General features: G+C 37.0%; 1 protein-coding gene across 13 annotated transcripts in view; it reads right to left on the bottom strand.

The window, feature by feature from the left end:
• The window catches only part of CPEB3 (cytoplasmic polyadenylation element binding protein 3), a 76,328-nt gene that overhangs the window by 16,882 nt on the left and 37,793 nt on the right, over positions 1 to 21,653 (bottom strand). For 9 of the 13 annotated variants that reach the window (XM_021536466.3, XM_021536476.3, XM_021536471.4 and 6 more), the window contains exons 4-7: positions 20,248 to 20,304; positions 10,893 to 10,916; positions 6,283 to 6,450; positions 4,418 to 4,507 (exon numbers count right to left, since the gene is read on the bottom strand). In XM_021536466.3, the coding sequence (XP_021392141.1) occupies positions 4,418 to 4,507; positions 6,283 to 6,450; positions 10,893 to 10,916; positions 20,248 to 20,304 (339 nt within the window). The remainder of the gene's footprint in view (positions 1 to 4,417; positions 4,508 to 6,282; positions 6,451 to 10,892; positions 10,917 to 20,247; positions 20,305 to 21,653) is intronic. The other 4 variants (XM_085582569.1, XM_085582563.1, XM_085582567.1 and 1 more) reach the window with 1 other exon arrangement.

The following is a 21,653-nucleotide window of genomic DNA, read 5'->3' as shown; positions in this document are numbered from 1 at the left end:
CACAAGGAAAAAAACAGTGAAGAGTTTTTTAAAAGTTGTTTTAAAGCTAGCAATCTGTTAAAGAAAAAAAACAACTGAAAAAAATGTTTTTGAAACAGTTGGCACCATCTGTTTAATAAAATAAAAGGAAAGAAAAAAATTACTGTAGTTAGGGTTAAGCATTGCTTAACTCAGCACACCAGCAAATAACTGAAAACCCCATCAATTTATATTTAAATAAAACATGAATTATCTGGATTTTGTCAGAGATAAATAGACTGTGACATGGTAATGTGCAACTACTTTTGATAGCATCCTTTAATATATATTTCTTTATTTCTCAGTGTCTCATAGGTACTCAAAAGATACTTAACCAAAAACCAGAGTTAATTCCCACATTCTGGGGTGAAAGCCAAGTAAACACATTATGAACTGGGCATCTGCTTATCCAAGACAAACACATGGCATTTATAATTTTGCCAGTTCAGTTAGTAACATGTCCAAACAGATGCCAAAGGAAGTGATCCAAAGATTTCTCAGGCAACAGGAATGAATTAGCCTTATTCAGAGGCAAAGCATTAAAAACCACCTCATACATGACACAAACATAAAAACATGGTGCTAAGCTTTACAATGCATAGGAGGGGTAAAAAGAAATGTTAAGGCAATAATGCAGATGCTCAGAACTAGAAATAGGAGCCTCTTCCACACATTGTCAGCTGTTGACAGCTTCTCTTGCCCAAGTGCACAATATTCACTTTCAGTGACAAGAGCATCCCTGCTCTCTCGGCAACCTAAATATGGAACTCCCTGGCAACCAAGGTAAGGTAAGTTGTGCTTGATCTACAGAATGGTTTTGGGTTTGCTGTTACAATGCTCAAAACTCAAACACTGACAAAGGCAGACTGCTTTCACAAGCACTGATACTATATTCTGTGACATCAGGGAAGATTCAGTAAGGGTAACAAACCTCTAGAACATCTCAGAAAACAGAAAAACCTGAGTAATACAGATAGCAATGATGTGTTTGAGGAATATGTTACACATACATCTGTGTTGCTGTGCCATCCTCCAAGGTTCAAAATGGCATTGTTAACCTCACACTGGGATAAACCTGGAGTTACTCACCATGCTGGAGATCCCAGCTCAGCATCATTTCACACACATTTATGTCCACCAGGCCCAGCACTAATCTGAGGTCTGCCTAAGCAGACCTGTGATGACACCATCCTGCTCAGGATGCCAAATCCAGGAAAACCTTTGTTCAAGCTCAGTGCTGTAGGAATGTTTCTGAACCCCAACTGGTCCCAATGATATCTTACATGCCACTGCAGCTAAGCTAATCAACCCCACCAACTAATAAATTAGCTAACAAGGCTTGCTGGAACTGACTACACATGTGTGGCATGACTCGCTCACTAAACTAACCAGATCAAGCCCTTGGGGGACTGGTGGTGGTGGTGGAGGTCACCAGACTGTAAGCAACATTTTAATCTTTCAGATTTCATGCTTGATCAGATTAGCCATGGCTAATGGTTTCTGCAGCCTTCTTTTCCTACCTCTAAGAATATCAACAGAGTGCCCCTAATACAGGCTGACTACAGGGAGTTCATGTCTTGCACCAGCATAGCAAACACTCCAAAATCCAATAAATCATACAAACAAGTTGATACTGGAAATTTGTATTGATTCACTCAGGACTGCAAGGAATGTTGTATCACCTGGATGTAACTGAAGACAGAAAACCATGATGTGAAGCAGCTGCAGCATAAAACTTCACTGCCTGTGCTGACCCATGGCATCACCTACTGATGTCTGCCCCAAACCTCTCAGTGAACACTTACCAAAGCAGACAAAAATCCTGAACCTTGCTGAAAGACCAGACACTGCCCAGTGACCTGACTCTCCAGTAATGGAAAAGGCCATCCATCAAAAGGCCACTGAAGTCCATCTGGAGGTGATGACATAAGTCCAGAAAGAGCAGGGCTCAATTTTACTGCCCCTGGGGCACATTCAGGGAGGTGGGAGAAGCCTTGAAGGTCAGGCTTTATCAATGTGTGAATAGCCTCTGCATCATGCCCGCTTCATTCCAACAATTCATCTTTCTTGTTTTTTTTCAAGCTTGCTAACATACAAACCCCAGCTCATTCTCTCCTCTGTAATTTCATTTGTCCTCTGTTTTTTTTGGACATGTTTTCCATTTGAAAGACTCATATTCAAAATGTCAGAAATTTTACAGACTAGCAATGCAACGTGGAAGACAAGACATCTAGAAAAATGAATGGAGAAAACATTTGAATTCATGAGTATTTGACAGCTGCATAAATCTCACTGAATTTTGCACCAAGCATAATTTCAAATATTTCTTTTTGTATTTTTTAAGGAAATGTCCAATAATGTACCAAAACAGCTTAAAATAAAAAAGTAAAACAAAAACAAAAACAAAAAAACAAAACCAAAGCCCACGAACTTAAATTTTAAGTCTGAAGGAACTTCTGATAAAATGAGCATTGGAGACATTTTACTGTGGTACTTCTGAAAATGATTCCATAATAACTTTGAAAAGTAAGTACTCTTTATTAAAAAAAAAATACCAAAAAGCTGTGAAAAAATTAGAACAGACATTCAAACTTTACCCTCTGACTCCTGGAAATAATATTCAGTCTTCTGTGTAGGTGCTGCCTATACAGGATCAGTAAATCAAGTACATTTGACCTACAGAGCTTACCATGACTGTAAGTGAATGTCAGAGCCAGGCATGCAGGATGTCTGATGCTGCAGCCCTGACTGATAACTAAGAAGTCAGATATAAATAAATCTGGAACAGTTGGGATTGACTGTTGTTTAGCACTTTCAGACAGACGTTCAGGGCAACTGGCAGGGGCTTTGAAAGCTGTTTCCTATATTAGAATCATGACAAAAATAGAAGTGAGGCTGCATTCCCTTGTCTTCTGCTAAAATAAATCTTACTCAAAAACATTTTACAAGTTTGTCAAGGCATAACTAGTCCACAGTCAGAAAGAGAACAAAATCAAAATTGGAAGTCCCATGTTAATTCAACAAATACTTACTTATTAAATTAATAAGAGGAAAAAAAATTAAAAAGGAAAAACAAGTAGAAAATACTAAGAGATAATAAGGACAAGGAAAAGCCAGCTTTTCTAATTAAAAAAAAACCAAAAAAAACCAAACAAACCTTTTAAGTGAAGGCACAATTAGAATTCACTAGCCAGAAAGACCCCAGAGATCTTTAAAAATAACATAAAAAGGGAGAAGCATATATTTTACCAACTGTCTTTAAGAATATTGCATTTGAGGTTTGGGGTGGGGTTTTGTTGTTTTTGGGGCTGTTTGATTTGTTTCTAAATTCATGAACAGATGCTGCATAACTGCTGACAGCAAGGCTGAGTGGTGAGAATGGAACAGGAAAGAGGAAGCATGTATGGGCTTCTCTTCTGATTTTAAGTGTCCCAAATACTGTTCACACGGCAAGTATTTGTCACAGTGTTATCTCGCCTCCAGCAATTAAGTTTACAAATAAATTAAGCTGGCTTTTATTTGTGTTTTTTTACAGTCAAACTCCATCTATCAAAATATTTCAGGATTAACTAGTTCAGTGACTGAATAGCTCATTGTTCTGCCAAAATAATCATTGGCCTTAATGAGCAATTAAGAGATTCCAGGGTCAATGAGAAATGAAAATCTTTGCATATAGACCAGAAATTTTGTGTAAAACTTCCTGCTACTGTTTCAGATCATGAGTGAACTCAGGAACTACATACAAGAGGCATATGTGAAAAAGAATAGAATGTATTGTACAAAATAAGAGAGAGCAGTGTACAGTAAGAGCAGTTTGATTTAACCAAGTAACCCTCCCAAAGAGATTTCCCATAAGCTGTTCTTTCTCACCCAAAGCAGGTGTGCATAACCTTGTGCTGCCCAATCAGAGGTTGCCCCACCTGCTCACACTCTGGCCCACTCCTGTGCCCAGAGCCCAGGGAGCCCTGATGTGGAGCAGGACCACAGCTCCTGGGTCACAGCTCGCGCTGGAGTTGCTTCACTGCAAGCCCCGGGCACCCAACCCAGTGACCCAACCCAAGGGACTTCCTTTCTTACTCCCACAGGTTTTGCAACGTGCAAACCACAACAGAATCAACTATGACATTTCTGCAACTTGCATTCTACCTTGCATTTGTACTGCTGGGACAAATTAAGGCATAATTCAAGGGTTCAAGGTGTGCTGAAGCAGTACACACAGAGGAGCACATTCCAATAACCCAATTGTGAAATTTTTTCCCATCAGGACAATGGCTGAAAATATGCTTGATGAAAGATAGAAAATCACCAAGAAGAGTAAAAATTCTGCTTTATTGCCACATGGCAAATGTAATTTCCTTTTACCAGAACAGCCTTCTCAAGTGTATTTTAAACTAATTACCTTTAGGTGGAAAATATGACTTGCTTTCAGCTTTGTGAGGCCAGTCCACCACAAGAGGTCCAAACCTACGAAAACTGGCAGTGATCTCATCTACAAAAAAACCAGATGAGGCAGCTTAGAGAGAACATAAAAACTGACAGTGGCAAGATAAAAAGGTCTTACTTAAAAAACAAAACAAGAACAGTGAAAACTGCAATGATGTCCATAGCAGATTCTTTCATCTCTGTGCTGTACATGGCTGCTTAAAAAAGTGATTTTACATTCCACTAGTGGAAGTCTGCAGCAGGATTAAATGCAAACATGATCTATCAGAAGTGAATATGCTTCAGCTGCAGTCTATTTCTAATTATAGCCACAAAGCAGGGTCAGATGCAGCCACATGGGACTGATGGAGGAGCTCCATGTCAGCACGGCTGCTCCTTGCAGCCTGCCCTAGAAAGAGGCTGCAGCAGGTCATGCCACTGTGGGTATTTCACCTTCCTCAGGCCCTTCAGGAAACCTGCCTTGAATTACCAAGTTTATTCTTCACTTTTTAAGCATCAGCTTTGAACCACCACGTAACACACATCACAAGCTATCCTATAGGGAAATTTTTACATGTAAATCCTTCAGAAAAAAAGTATTTAAAATTCATTTTGAAAAAAATCTTTCTCAATACATTTTAAAACGTACTTTAAAGAAAGAATTAGTTTAAAATCATGTCTCATGTCATGTTAGGTGGATCAGAGTAACAAGCCATCAAAAGAAAGGGCAGTGGAATTTTACAATTTCTGGATTGCTGTTTGAGATGTGTCCAGTTTCTCTGACCCCATGAATTGCTCACCAGATTCTTCAATCATCTGGAGACAGAACACACATGTTGTGTACCTGAAGAGCTGAAGGATAACAGGTTACTGAAGGAGACCTCTCAGGAAAGAGGGTGAAAGCTCCCAGGTCACCCTGCTGCTTCCTCACAGACAGACTGGGCATGTATTTTGATTCTGAGTGACCCAACAATGTGCACATCAGCTGTCCCTTTGGGGCTGCTGCTTCTTACAGCTGCAAGTCCAGATTACCCACCAGACCCCGTAAAACAGCCCTGCAACTCTGGGTGTGACATAGGGACTGCATTTGAGGTGTTGGTAAACATAGACTGGCAACTCATACTATTTCTTCATTAAAACTGTACATGGTTTAGGCTTAGATTAGATTAGAGATCTCCCTCATTTCATTATAAGGCATCCTCAAATTCCCTGTGTATGCCTATTGAAGCTAGACAGTGGTGGATTCCAGCTATACTCCAGCCATGAAAAATACACCAAAAACTGTCATGATTTTATTTTGGGAGTAAGGGTTTGTGGGGACACATGCAGGTAGAGCAGATAATGATTGAGAAAAACTCTGACCATCCTTGCTAAGTAGGTTTTTACTTTGTAGCCATATTATTACGCTGTATTTATCATCTGAACCCTGCATACACGCTGGGTATAAGGGCTGGTTATTTAAAGCCCACGGTATTTTGCTAAGAACTCCATTAAGTCTTTAAAGTCAACCAACCACATCCAAGAATAGGAGAAGACTATGGAGGAGAGACAGTACCCACTAAGTTCCCTTTTTCAGCTTTCCCACTTGACAGTCGTGGGAAGACATGCAGAGCAGAAGAGCTGCTAGGCAGCCACTTCTGTCTCCATCTCTTCTGATCTACAGTACACAAGAACGTCAGGTAAACTCTCGGGTGTGGCAGGGTGTGTTCTAAGTACTGCCACAAGCACCACAAGAGACACACCTGGGAAAATCCATTTGCTTCTATGAAAATATGACCTCTTTAACAGTAATTCTATGAAAGCCAATCCCCACATCTCAGCAATGCACGTGATTCGCAGTACCTTCATCAATGTCAGGAGGAAGACCTCCAACAAACACCTTTCTAGAATAGCGTTCCACTCTCTCCCCATTTTGACAGCGCGTCGGAGAGCTGAGACCCGAGGACAACGACTGATCACCATGGCTGTCGTCTAGGAACCCATCCTCAAAAGGAAACAGTGAAGACCGACCTGGAACAGATTTTGTAGGATCTATAGTTAACGCTATTTCCTGGAGAATGAAATACTTCAGTAAAAAACTTTCCCTTTTACTGTTTTACTTTAACAGAACTTGCATTAAAGGACCCAGCTTTTTTTCCAGTTCATGTTCATTAGTATTGTTTCCATTTTTCCAAGAGAGTATTACCCTTACAAGACAATAAACCTCATTTAGCTTTAAAACAAACCTTGCGAATGGACAGAAATGAAAAGTAAGTTATCTGATGAAATTATGTGTCATAGCTATAGAAATAACCTTTGTAAGATTTACATTTCCAACCCCTTCCATAAAAGATCTTGAAGGAATGATCTCAAGATCCCTCAAGCCACTGCACTGCAGAGCAGGACAGTCCTTTGAGTGGTGTACAGGATCCTGACAGCAAGGGCTGCAGCACTTCCACTGCCATGAACACTGGCCCATGCTGAGTAGGGGGGCAAACAGCAAAATAAACATGGAAAAGCTTTGGATTGTGCATATTAAGCAGGAAGTAAAGAGAGTCACTGAACAAGAAAAAAATCTTTTAAATAAACCACAAAGAACTTGCACTTGAAGGAAAACATTGTTAGCTAGAACAGCCTGTCAGCCTGTTTGTTACTGAGTTAAAACAGCCTTTCAGTAATGAATGAGCAAAATCAACATAAATGTTTGCTACTCAGTTTGTTAATGAAAAGTAAAGAATTTATTTGTAACCATCTGATGCAATTAACTTGTTGCTATTACTAACATAGTACACACACATTACCTTAAGAACAGATTTATTAACAAGGAAGGTAAAAGAATATTTAAAGACTGCATATAAGGAACACTTGCCAACTTTGAAATTTAACAATTCCCTATACCTGAGTTGAAAAATACATCCTGCAATACGGGGAGATGTATAAATGGGAACCACAGCTCAACTCTGAAAAGGCTACTTGTCCCCTCATGCCATGGAGGATTTCTCCCAGGGATGGAATTATAATTAATTGATATAAAAAAGTTATAGGGGGTTGATTACCAATATAAATGTTTTGTAAATGCATGTAATTAAACTCAAAGGTAATGAATCACATGAAATTGACGTAGCAAGAACCAAGGTTTAATACCATACTGGCATTGGCAGCACAGGAAGTGAAGGAAATAAAAACAGGGGCAAGGAGAAAAATCAAGGCAGAGGGACGGCAGTCAGAAAAACATACACACTGAAAATATCAGTAATTGTCTCCAGAAGCAAAGGACAGATTAAAAAAAGCAGTAAGTCTGTAAAGGGAAAACGAGCTAACCAAGTCAGGAAAGTCACTGACATGCAACACCAGCCTGATCTTTTACTACAAACATCAGGCACCAGAAAAGTGCTGATTAAAAATAATACCTTGAATTTTAACCAATGAAAGAGATTACAGACACAAAAATCCATTGAAGTAAAAATCCTACCATGCATTTACACATCAACATAAAAAATGCCACAATCAGAGAAGGATGTAGAGATGCTACCTATCAAAGACTTGTTGTCAGAAATGTTGGGCTTAGAGCATAAAACAGGAAAGACTTTTGATGAATATTCCATTAATGGACAAACACATCATGCACATGTATAAGCATATACATTTTAACATAAAAGAGAACATCTGCATGAGAGAAAAAATAATTAAGAATAATAAAACTGTATAAAAATATCAAATCAGAGCACTCATTGAAAAGCAGGAAATCTGAAAATAACTCCGAGACTGACATTACTGGAGAGATAAATAATCTTTTAATTCCTGCCCATGTACCTATCTTCTTGTAAAAAAGTAAACAAACAACAAACATGGGCCATTAGTGGAAGATGACATATCAAATTAATAACAAGTTGTTCAAATAAAATACAAATCTGCAGAGGAGACTGAGTTCTGAAGGAAATAGTAAAAATTCATAGCAACTTGGAAAGCAAGGTATCACCTCTAAGCACCATGCCAGACACTTGGTGATGTACAAGCACCACACTCACCTTACATAAACACAACTGATGTTCTATAAGTTATAGCTAAGTCAAGTATAGAGCTAAATGTAAGAAGAATACATTTGAAATAATGGAAAGCATCCAGACAAGAGAATAGGGAATGACTGTTCACAGTCTGCTCCAGTAAGGGAAAAATAAACTGCATTGAACACAATCAGTACATGCCAAGGCTGAAAGCAAGGCAAACTTTGGAAACCCTTGCTACAGACTTTTTGGGATGTTTAAAAATTTATGTAGGCTTAGAAAATGGAATGAGTAAGAACAGGAGAAAAATACAATCTAAAGCAATAAATATTAAAACATCACCTCAAGAGACCCCCTGAGCAAATTTCTGGGAGAACATTATGGGAAAGCATCACTAAATGCACTTTTTTGGTAACATACTCCTGTACCCCTCCCTGGGCGTCTCTGAGTTGTCAGTGTAGCAAAATAGTTTGGGTTGATTTCCCACAGCAGTGCTTATATCTGTACCTGAAAAACTGGTTGTAAAAGTTAAAAAACAAGGTACCAAGAACATGACTCAACAGCTCTAAATGTGATACCTAAAAAGAAATGTTCATCTCTTTTCTCAAAGGAAACAGAGAATCAAGTAGGGAACTGAGAGTTTATGGCAAGCCTCAAGAATGTCTGACAAAACTCCTTCTCATTACAGATGCTTAGTCACAGTGACAGAATCAAACACTAATTAAAATATTTAAGTTTAGCAAACATAAAATGAGTCCTTGCACAGACTTGCCTGTGGTTACTCTGCATATTATCCCAATGCAAATGGTAAAAGCAATAATAGAGAGGGATATATGAGAATATTTGATAACCAACACATTATTTAACAGACTTGTAGAATTTCATGCTTAAGGTTAAGGAAGCTCAGAACTAACATTATAAAAGTCAAGGTAATGATAAAGCATGAAAATAATATGAATGAGGCAAGTCAAAATTCCTAACATTAATGACAAGACGCACACACACAAATCTAGTTGTTAGTATGGAAAAGCCTTCATTTCATACAGGAAACAAGTCTTGTGAAATGAAACATGCTTCTTGGTACTGAGAAAAGAAAATCTGAAAAGCCAGCACATTCAGAACTTGTTTGCCCTGTTTTGTCTTCACTAATATTTGTATAAAACAGCCTAAATTACATTCATCCCAATTACTTATGCATTACTGTATTTTGCTTCTTCAATTACAAGTTGCCAGTAATTTATATCATCTTACTGATTCCTACCTCCTTTTCTACTTTGGTGGCATTTGATCAATCTGGACATACCTGACACAATCTTAAAATAAAATTAACTAGTGCTCACGTGCACAGAGAATAATTTTGTGATGAAAATTTGAATCTTTTGTTTCAAATTTAGCTATCAAATAAACACTAAAATGTGTCAGCTTTGAACAAAATCGGAGCAAATTCTTTATTACAAACTGTGTTAGCATGGCCTGTACAGCCCCACCACCTCAAGCCATACAATTACAAGTCCTTAGACACTACTGGTTTGTGTGATGGATACATCTGTCTCTAAGGTTCTTCACAAATGTGATGCAAATTCTACATTTGGAAAAGGGGAAAATATCACCTACATAGCTGGCGGAGAACTTCATGGAAAGGAAGATAAAATTAAGTTTAATGCTGAGGTACCCGATGCAGATGGCACTGCCTAAACATAATTGTAAAAAGCTGCCATTTTCACTGATATTTTCTCAATAACAACCAGTCTGTGTAAGCTACAGCACAGGACATAAATGTAAGCTGCATTAGTGGCTTGCTCAGTACAGCTGTTGGACTTGCTTTTGTCTTTGTTCCTTCATCTCTCAGAATAAACTGATATGCAGCACTGTACATTTATAAAATATTTTCAGGTCCCTTTTATGTTTTAAGGCCTGTCTATGATGAAATACTGTTAAAATGTGCTCAAATACTGTACCTTTTCAAAAGGATTATCAATATTCACTGTTGAGGACAGCTACTAGTATTGGTATTGACACATGTTCTATCTGAGGCAATTCAATGTTATGAAGTCCAATATTCAGCGAAAGCTGTTTCACGTAAGAAAAGTAATTTTCAAATGTTCAATGCAGCAGTTAAACATTGGACTTCTACAAAACAAATAAACACCAAACATAAACCCAAAACTGATCTTTGTTTGTAACACTGTGCATTTCAAGTCACAAATACATGTCTTGAGAGTCTTTACATTCAGTCATCCTCCAGTTCTCTAGTAACAGCAACACACTTGAAGCTATCAGCTCAGGATCATCATTGCTTTAAGATGCTGTTAAAAGGGAGCTGTTTTGCAAGGGAAGAATATGAGATTGATTTATACAAAGCAATTGATCAATAACGTTAGAATTGGTAACATCATCTTACCACAAGAAAACTAAATATTTATTTCTCCCACTATTCAGCAAACAAAACATTTAGTTAAATACTTTTACCTCTTCTCCGCCCATAGCTCCTGGCTGCATGTAAACACAGAAGAAAATTGTCGGTACAGCTGTCATTAGATTTAGCTCCAAAAGCAAAGAAAATGTAGCTTCTACCTCTTCTCTTTTTCCCCTCCCACCATAAAGAAGGAAAAGACATTTAAAAGTGCAGGATGAAATTGAAACAACCCAAGACAAGAAAAAAAAGTTAATGATACAGCCAGGGAAGTAAAAAAAAAAAAACCAACAAAAAAAGACCATACCTGCTGTGCAATTTTTCTACATAGCAAAGGGCAAAGGTATTAAAAAATCAGGCATATAGCACAGTATTATAAAATAATAATTTAGAATTATGGTTTTAAATGACAATAAACACAATCAATAGTAATCTAGTAATTCTACTAAAAGAACTACTTTTGCATTTTACTAAATAGTTGTGGAGAACATATTTTTCAATTATGTTTCAATTTAGTAATTAACCATATGTAAATACAAAAATCCTACTAAAACAATATGAATTCAATAGCCAGTACGTTCAGATGAATAAAAGTAGATTGACAAAATGCCTTCATAACTACCAGCATTTTAATGAGACATGTAACAATAGCAAATCCACAATGTTGGACAACTTTAGAACTGCATTTTGTGATGTAGTGGAAAATGCAAAACCCAAAATTTTTGATCTGAAGTTTTAGAAAAAACAGAAAATAATCCGGAAAAGTGTGTCTTCTACACAGGATCTCTGAAATATCACAAAAGCCATCTATCCTTCCGAGGTAATCAAATGTGGAAGGCTGGGGTTGATCAAGTGGGTTTTTCAACAGAAGTGAGCTTAGGTAAGAGGTAACAGCTTTCTTTGGTTTCCTTCTCTCCTCATTGTAACACTCAGTGCTCCTGCTCCTCCCCAACCCCATCTCTTATCTCTGACACAGCGCCCAACAGTCCTGCCCTACACACCCGGGTGTCCCACCAGACCCTCAGCCTTCCCTGGCTCTCGGCTTCTGAGGAGGGCCCTGGGGCTAACCCAGAGCCAGGCTCGCCCTCTTCAGCTCAAGAACCTCTCTTCTACCCGAGCACCTTCCTCCTCCAGCCCTGAAGAAACACCATACCTCTACACCTTTTTTCTTCCACTACCAATGAGGTCACAAAAAGGCAACTACATGAGTATGTCATTAGGGGGGATTAAAAAATTTCAAGGACTATGATGAACTGCTCCTCAATTAATGTTTAACACGAAGAGAGCAGGGGCTGTTTGTGTGAACAGCTACTCAGCCACAGTGAGGTGCTTGCTAAGCCCTGAGAGAGACTCTGCTTTTTGCATAGCGGAAAATAATGAGAATTAACACTAGAGCTGGCTTTACAGCAAGAATAAAATTAGTCCTCCTGCTTTCTAGTTTTTGCCCCATTCATTGTCAGATCTCTTGTAGCAAGTTGTTGTCCTGATGAATGCCCACATTCGCAAAAAAAGCATATTTCAGGGTATAGTTATGGACACGTTCTGAGAGCAATTTATCTGAAAAATGTTTCTCAGAATGCTACCAATCTAAAAACTAAATAGAGTATGTCATGAAAAAGATTCTTGTGTTTCTTCTGAAGAAAACAAAGCTTTATATGCTTAATGCAAACTTTTAGGCTGTGATCAAGATCAGTACATGATGGCAGAAATCTACCACAGGCTTCTGTAAATTTTAGAATGCCCTACTGCTACTCATATATTATTGCACTTACATGCAATACTGCACTGCAGAATAATACTTTGATCTTATCCTTGCACTCACACACAATCTTTACGTTCATAAAAGTTACCAAAACTCACTGAAGGTAATTTGCCTGCAAATTCCAGGGGCAAAATAGTGCAATTCACTTAAATAGGAAGAAAGGCAAGTCAGTTTTTGGTGATTTAAAAATATTGCCTCATATTTAAACACTCAAGAAGGTGAAGTTTCACCATGGGTGTTTATATTTTATATACATATACACATAATTTGAAAATTATCTCAGTTTTAACTAGTATTTATACTAAAATGTTAACTTTTTCCAAGAAGCTGAGTTATTCAGCATGACAACTTCAGAATGTCAATGCACACTTTATTATGTTGCCTTCTCAAGATGTGAAGTTTGAATGTGTATTTTGAAACAAGTTAAATAAAAAATACCCATCTTGCTCACAAGTCAAAATTCACAACACAGCAGGTTAAATAACAGGAATAGTTAATTGGGTAAATTTCATAATGCCTCCAGTTTGAGTAAATACTTTAGAATTTTGAAATTATTCCTGAATGAAGACATTTGGGAGAAAATAAGATTACTGCACTATGACAAACAATGAAATTACCAGACCTATGTATATCAAATTACTTTCTCTCTTTGGCAACTCAAACAGAAGACAAAAAGCAACTGAGAGCTCCTTGAACTGTACCCCCATTAATGCATCTGCTCCCCATGTATGGTTTTGGTGCCACATGTAAATGTCCTCTGGCACAGAAAACCACCTCCTGAAATGTTTCTAAATTCAACAAAATTATTCTTTCCTAGGTACTCCTAGATCATGACATATTAAGGCGAACCCAGGTGCTGTAGGAGGGGATAAGCACATTTTCCTATGTAGGAAGTGCACTGATGGATTGTGCAGCTCGCAGCAGGATCGTCCCTGCGCTGCTGTTTGTCCATCCTCAGCAACGCTCTGGAACTGTCAGGTATGAAGTTACATAACTGCTGTGTCCCACATTGCACAGCCTCAAATGCAAGGGAACAACAGATTCTTTTTCATCACTGATAACTCTCCTGAAACTATTAGCTCACCTCATCCCAGAAGCCAAGTGTATTTTTATGAACATGAAACTGTGCCATGAAGGACAGCACTTTAAGCTTTTAACAAACCAGCAGAACAAACTCCCCAAACCTTAAATCTTGCAATGCAATCAAGAAAACTCAGTGTTAATGCTTGGGAATTCCCCAAAGCCTGCAGCTAATATTGCCCATTGTTGCAGTAAATCAAAACTCACTCAAATTTTTAACTGCATCTCAAGGCTACATGAAAGTGATGAAAAAGACTTTTCTGGGATTTTTTGACTGTTTTATGATAATGTGGGACTGAAACTGCAGCTTGTATTTGCATCAAATAATTAAAAGTCCTAGGAAACAGTAAATTTGTGAATCCATAAAACATTTGCTCAAAAGGACTAGATCTACATGCCTTCCATATCATAACTTAAAATGAATTTGATAATGTAACTTCAAATTTAGAAACAGGCAACAACATTTATTTGTATTATCATATTTCATGGAAGACTTAATAGAAAGTATTTTGAAACTTTTAAGAACATTATTTCTTCACTTCTGTTATTTATTTTTTTCATGCAGTAATATGGCCACAATATCAAAGATGCACACTTCAAAGAAATTTTAAAGACACATCTTAAATTGATGTAAAATAGCATTACCTCTATGAAAAAAAAAAAGAGTTCAACATTTCCAGACTAGAAATTTTGGAGCTATACTGGCTAAAGGAAAGTTTATTTGACAAGGCTGGGAAGCTCCTTGATTTATAAGGTACCAGAATCTTATTTCTAGCTTGGAACACTCATTTGTATTCTTGAAGCAGTCAGCAGTTCAGAACAATACTTGCTTTAGGACATTGTGAGTTATGCAATGATTTTCTAAGATCAGAAAAGAAAATATGTCAAGCTTTTGCTTTTGAACAGAGGGTCTCTGAAGTTCTTAGGGATCTGGAAGTTTACAAGTGAATTAAAATACCAAGGAAATGCATTCATGAACTGAGGGAAGGTGATAGAATCAAGTAGAATTATGCAATGTGTTTTCTGCAAGGGAGGGATCATCCAGAACTGCAGAGATGGACACTCATCTACGAGTGGTTCAAAAGGTGCTTCTCAGCTTCCACTGATAGATGGGCTGGATGTGCAGATGGGCACTACAATAATTTGGTTGTATGAACTTCAACAGTCCCTTGTGGTTGATTTTTTTTTTCCCAATATTAACAATGCAAGTGTTGCAGCAATCTCCCCTCTAACATATGCTCACATACATATAACAGCTGAATCCCAGCACCAGAAAAACACAATCTACATGTAAGCTGTAGGCAGCTAAGTCCCACACACTGGGCCTCAAACACTTGATCAAACACATGAACTGCATTCAATACCCAAAACCAGCTTAGGAGCTTAGGTGTCCCTTCCTGAGGCATGCAAGCAGCCAAGCAACTGTGCAAGAGGGAAGGTTTGTCTATTTTCATTTTAGTTTAAAAAAATGTGTTACCAATAAAATTCACATTTTTTACAGCCAGGCTGCTTCATATCTTCTAGCACCATATATAATGCTCTTGGAGTAGCCTGACAAATCTTAAAATTCAGAGGAAACAGATGGCACTAACCCACAATAGAGAGGATCAAAAAGATGAAAGGAAAGCACATTGGTGAGGTTGTGAGGCAGGAAAAGTGGTGGGGAAAACAAACAAACAAACAAGAAGGTATTAAAGAGCTATCAAGTTGGATTAAAAGGAAGACAATTTAAGAAATCTTCCTCTGCTAGAAAAAGCCTTTAGCAGCCATTGATAAGAGATTCTGCCTTCAGTAACAGCCAAATTGGATCTCTGGAAGTACACATGCCAATATAAAAAACTGAAAGGAAGAAAGAAAAAAAAAAAGCATGAACTTACTATTGCTCTCCTGCTTCCCCCTTCACCTTTTTAAAATTTAAATAGGTACAGAAGGGACTTTGAGATATCAGCAAGGCTGCAAGGCAGCATCAATACCAACTGCTTGTACAGCTGGTTCTGAGAAACCTAACAAGGTGATGTGCAAAGTGACAGCTCCCACACTCTGGGACTCCTCTGAACCCTGCTGCCTTTGCTATCTCACAATTCACATCAGGCATTTTTTCCCTCCACTTATATTCACTCAGATCTCTTCACAGCTAAATCAGGTCTAGTTTTGCAGACCTTGTAAATTCTCTAGTGTTTTTTATTCCTTTCTGTTTTTCTATATATGCTATTAAGATGGTGACACATTAGTAACCCAACCTGGCAACTGGGCTAAAGAGCTCAAAAAATTTCCATAGGCAAGAACTAAACTATTAGATGAGATTGATGCCTCCTGGAATTTAGTCACACATTTGCCCAGAATGTTATCACTACAAAAATACAGTTTTTATTAGCTGTTAAACTGCTAACCTAAGATCTTGCAAGACAAAAGTAATTCAACAAGCTTTCAATTTGGAGCAGTTTATTTCAAGGTATAACAGTAGCATTGGCAAAATGTTTAAATATAAAATGCTACTTCAGCAACTTTTATATCCAAACACTATATGTGTTTGAAAACAGCACATAAGGAAGTGCTAATTACAATAGCTCTTAAGGAGACAAGGCAATTTAAAAAACAACAGAAATATGGAAATAATTCCGGAAATATGGAAATAAAAAATGAAATCATTTTTTGTCATTACATTTCTTGTCATGACAACTTCCTTACATAAATGGGATTAATAACACAAAAACCAAAATCTCAACACAGACATCTAAACAAGTGCCCCAAATACTTTCCTTGATGTCTTTTTCTAATTATTTTACTCTGAATAAATAGAACTAAATTACACTAATGAAAAGACAGTCAGATGGAGGGTAAATAGTACCAGACCTCACAGATGACACATTTTTGTATGAGACAATAATGAACAGTGGAAGCAGATGGAACATTTGTAGCCCAACAGGACTGCAAAGTCACTGTGCAGAGGAGCTTTATAAAAAATAAAATTTCAGCATTTCACAAAGGGGTTTCATTTAACTACCTTTAGACTACATTTATTTTACTGAAGATTATCAGGGATCTCAGCACAACACTTCAGTGCTTCCTTACAGAGATCACACGCCCTCATTTATTCTCATCTTCCTTTTTCACCCGCCACACTTCTCTCCCACTGAAGTCACTGAGGCTTTCTGGAGTTCCCAAGGAGCCCTAAAGACAGCTCACCACCTGCCATGTAGGTGACTATGCATTCATGCTGATCACTCTGTCCTAGTTACTCAGCTAATTAGAAAGGAGCATATATTCAAGAGAAGCAATGACTGCAGAAATGTATGGCTACAGAAGGTACTGAATATTAGCAAGAGAAAGGATGGAGGACAACTTTGTGTTAAATTTATACCGCGTTTCCCCTACAAATTACAGTATCAATTATTTTAATAAGGTTCTGTAGATGAAAAAATTCTCGTACTGTTTAGCTCAGTATCAACTAAAAAATTACTTTACATCACTAATTGATTCTAAACACTATTTCAATTAGAGAAATTTCATTTAGATCTAGTACAGAAAAAAGCTATACCATTTCGCCTTCAAAAATGCTTCCATCTAATATTTGCATCTTGCTTTTGTTTAGCTACTGTTTAGGATTATGCTCAGATCTCTCTGAATATTTGAAAATTACATTCCTCAACAGAAGCCTAATTCTGAACTTCAAGAGCATTTATGATATAAACATGTTTATTATACACATGTGCAACTCTGTATGTACACAAGCATAATGCCACTAATGACACTAAGAGATCCATAGTAATTAGGCATTTAAATGTCATCTCTTTTACCCCATGAATTTAGTTATTTCAGAGCTAAGTGTTTTAAGCCGGTGGTGATTTAGCCTTGCACAATGAACAGAACAGTGGTGGCATGCTCCCCCTGTGCTGCCAGCTGAGCAACACCTTCGCTCAAAGCAAACAATGCCCTCCAACATCTACAGACAGCAGCTCAAGACAGGCAGGCAGGAAAATCCCCAGTTTCAAAAGGCTGTAATGAGTAAACAGGAATAACAGCTGAAGGAGAGTTGGAAGTGCTGCCACAGAGGATGAAGAGCTAGAGACAAACAATTCCCAAAAACTTCCCTTCTCCCTACAGCATCTGAAGTTTTGCATTGCTGTTGGCATGAGCACATGTTGTCTCCCACCTTCAAAAGATTGCCTACATTGTCAGTGTGAAATTGAGCTCTGAGTAATAAATCTTAAAGACTATTACTATGTCTTCACAGGAAAAGAGAAAAATGCTTATGAAGCAATGACTTGAAATAGAATGTGAAGGTTGGATTTGCAGACTCAGCAGAGAATGCCTGGTTTCACAGAAATTAAACATAGACGTGACAAGTATTATGATCAAAAGACATTACATAAGTTCTCAAAATTATTCTAAAAAATACTGTGATTAAGTATCTTTTGGGAATTTTTATTTTTTTTAACCTAAATCACAGCCATTCCAGCACAGAAAAGAATATTTCTTCTTTAACTCACTTTCCTTGGTATATTTCCCCACTAGAGGGAAAAGGTAATGAATGACACAGGAATTACCTAGTTCTAAATTTTTCAAGTTTAGCTACATACAAAAAAGTATTTCAATCACAGAAGGTAATTTTTAAGCTTATGTACTTGAATATTTGCTTTTATTCTCAGCTCTTCAAAGATTTAAAAGCAAAATCCAACAGGTTTCACAGTACAATACTTCTAGCTAAGGGCTGTCATTGATGGCCAAAAATGGCATGGCCTTGCCTATTATAGAAAAGAAGGGAAAAGAGTTGCAGAAGAGAAAAAATATATGGGAACTTATTCAGGCTGTGGATTTGTGCTTAATTTCATTTTGCATAAATTGCACATTTATGATTCCAGGCTTATTTAAGTCTTTAAACAGTTAATATTTGAATAAACCCATAATATTTTAAGTAATGCAAATGCATACATATATATAGTTTTGATCCCTCAGTTAGCTATGCTGATATGTTAACCATGCTACAGGACTATAGCTAAAAAAGATTATTGTTTTTTATAAACTATTAGAGTATATAGCTGCAGTAAAAAATTCAAAGATATTAGACAGGAAAAAGGTTATTTCCATTATTTTCATCAAAAAGAAATCAGAATAAAAGACATCATTCATTAAAGAAAAAAGCAAGTTGTCCCAAAATAGTATAACTTTTTGTTTCAGTTTTTCATTCCCATCTTTGTAAAATCTCTGTTAGACTTTGTAAGAAATGCTACTATATATTTAATCATAACTGTCAATTTGTAAAGGTAACTCAGAATTTAATCATAGTATCCCTTCTTCACAAATATATTTCTATTGTAGTTAACTTGTTGAAATGCCCACTGTAGAACAGTCTGAGACCAGAATTCATGTCAAACACCTGTGTACTGTGCAGACCTTATTTACACAGAGAGGCATGAACAGCTTCCTCTTTATTTTAATAAAGTCTTTAATTAAACAAAACATTTCTCCTAGTTAATGATTTGATTTCCCGTAATTTCATGTGCCGTAAGAAAATAGGGTTTATCTGCTAACTATGAGAACAAAACCTCCCCAAAATATCACCTCACCATTAACATGTAAAACTAAGAAGGGGACAAGCAAAGTCTTATGGTTTCAAAAGCTGGCCTTAAAAGCCAGCTGGCTTTAAAAGCCAAATGTTAAACACCTTCCATCTTGTCTATTACAAATTTTTGGTTCTTCACATCTGTAAGTTATTTTTTGCTTGCTGCTATACAAAAAAAAAAAACCACTCTGCAGTTTTCAGCTATACACTGTCTAACTTACATAGATAAAGTAAGTCTTAGTGCAAAGGCAAAAAATTTTAGAGAAATTCATAAGTAATCCCAAAATATCTAATACAACACAGTAAACAAACATTGACATTTCAAAACAGTTAGCATTTCTCAGGATTAGACAGACAAATACTCTGATTTGCACTGTTCAGTTCAGCATTCTGCTGGTGCTGCCTGACACCCTGTCCCCCACCCTCCCCACACAGGAACTGTCTTCTAGATCCATTCTGCCAGGTTTTTTGAGTCCTTATGTTCATGACTGAACTTTTAATTTTACTTTTATTTCCTGACAGAAAAAAAAGCAATAATCTCTCAGTGAAGTGCAGTTTTCCTCATTATTTGGATGTCTAAACATTCTCTCAATTCCGATCTACATAATGGAAACCAACAAAGCAAACACTGTCAGTCCATGTAATTGTATGCAAAACTTGTAACAGCTCATCCCAACAGGAAGAAATATGTCTGGAGAGATGTCAGAAATCAAAGTTACAGCTTTAACACACATACACACCCACGAAAGAGGGAACAAGAGAGACTATTCTGTAATATTTTCCATAGCAGGCATTATGAAGGTTCCAGTGAAACACATAAAGACATTACAAGTTAATATAAAGAATCAAAGGTGATTGACTTATGGAAAGCATTCTCAGAGAATGAACATGAACTTCTATGCAAACATTACACATATTTATGACTGACTGTGCAGCTACACACACAACAGATGTAAGAAATAATATTCTACATGGCAATATAAATCACTAGACATTAACTACTTACTGTTAAGAGCCATGATATTGTCTGTTCCTGGATGATGGAAGTTTATTCCCATACGCCCTGCAATGTAAGTAAAAGCTATTTTCAATGTTTTTATTTCAAAATAAAATTAAATTCATTAATATGAAAAATTTCTAAAGGGAATGAAGAGTCAGGGTAGCTGAATCTTCCACCTACTGAAGACAACTTCCCAAGAATACACATCTAAAATATTTAACACCACCATATCTTCAGTATTACGTACTTAAAATATAAACAAAAAACAATTACTTTAATACATTCCTTTATTTTGCACTAAGAAAGCATTATGCTTACCCTTTCAAAACAAGACCTCAACTTCGGCCTTGCTGCAGTTATGCCATTTATAGTTCGCTTCCAATAATGAGTACAGCATTACAAAACTCCATTTAATTGGTAAAAATAAATCACTATTTTTCATACTACATACAGCACCAGAAGCTTTCAAGTTAACACAGTTGGAGAGGGACTTCTTACCCTGGTTTTGCATTCCTCCCTAACAATCTCCCATCACCAACCACTTCTGGTAAGACACTGGGTTGGAAGGAATATTGTTCTCAAGCAGTACATTCATATGCACTTTGAAAAATAGATATTCTTGACCTAGAGGACACTTAGTCCAGAGAAACCTACTTTTACTGTTAGAGCAAGAAATAAGCCAACAGCAGCAGTGCTGTTCAGTTTAGTTTCAGATACTTTTGAACTGAGTTGAAGTATTAAACCTCACCCTGAAGATGCTCTGTCATAGGACTTTTTAAATTAAACCACCTAAGAAAATCTGCAAACTGTAATTTGTATTGCTCCTTACTTGGAAAAAACATGTAAAAAGATGATTATAGTCACATAAAAAATTATTTCAATTAAGTAATGTGAGCAACTTTATGTATATAATGTAATTCCATTTAATAGACTTCTCCTATCTCTAGGTCTGTGGCTACATTTGGGAGCTAAGGAAGAGGTCACTTTACATTTCTTCACTACATGGACACTCAAATATGGGAGCTCAGGATCCACTCACTGCACTGAAAAAATCAATAAAATGGTTATGTTGCTGTACTTCCGCAAACACAAATTTTAACAAACTCTGACAAAGCAGACCTAAATCCAATCCTCTCCAACATTTTTAGTTCCTATTGATAATCAAAACTTTCTATTTCCAGTTACAGAAACTGCTGTGCTGTAATGAATATTCTTTCTGAACAGATGCAGCATGACGTTTCAATATACTTCTGAAACTAAGTCATAAGCAGGATAAAAAAGTAAATCAATCTTTTCTTCACATTGAAGTTTTCCTCTTCTTTTAGAAAAAAATGTCACCACAATAAGGCTATGAAGCAAAGAGCACCTCCAGAAAGAAGTGAGAAACAAGGTAAATAGAATTTCCATTTTTA

This window comes from Lonchura striata, chromosome 6, assembly GCF_050655825.1.
Source record: "Lonchura striata isolate lonStrDom1 chromosome 6, ASM5065582v1, whole genome shotgun sequence".
Classification (NCBI taxonomy): domain Eukaryota; kingdom Metazoa; phylum Chordata; class Aves; order Passeriformes; family Estrildidae; genus Lonchura; species Lonchura striata.
Note: the sequence above shows the minus strand (reverse complement) of the source record. Positions and strands in the feature narration are given on the sequence as shown.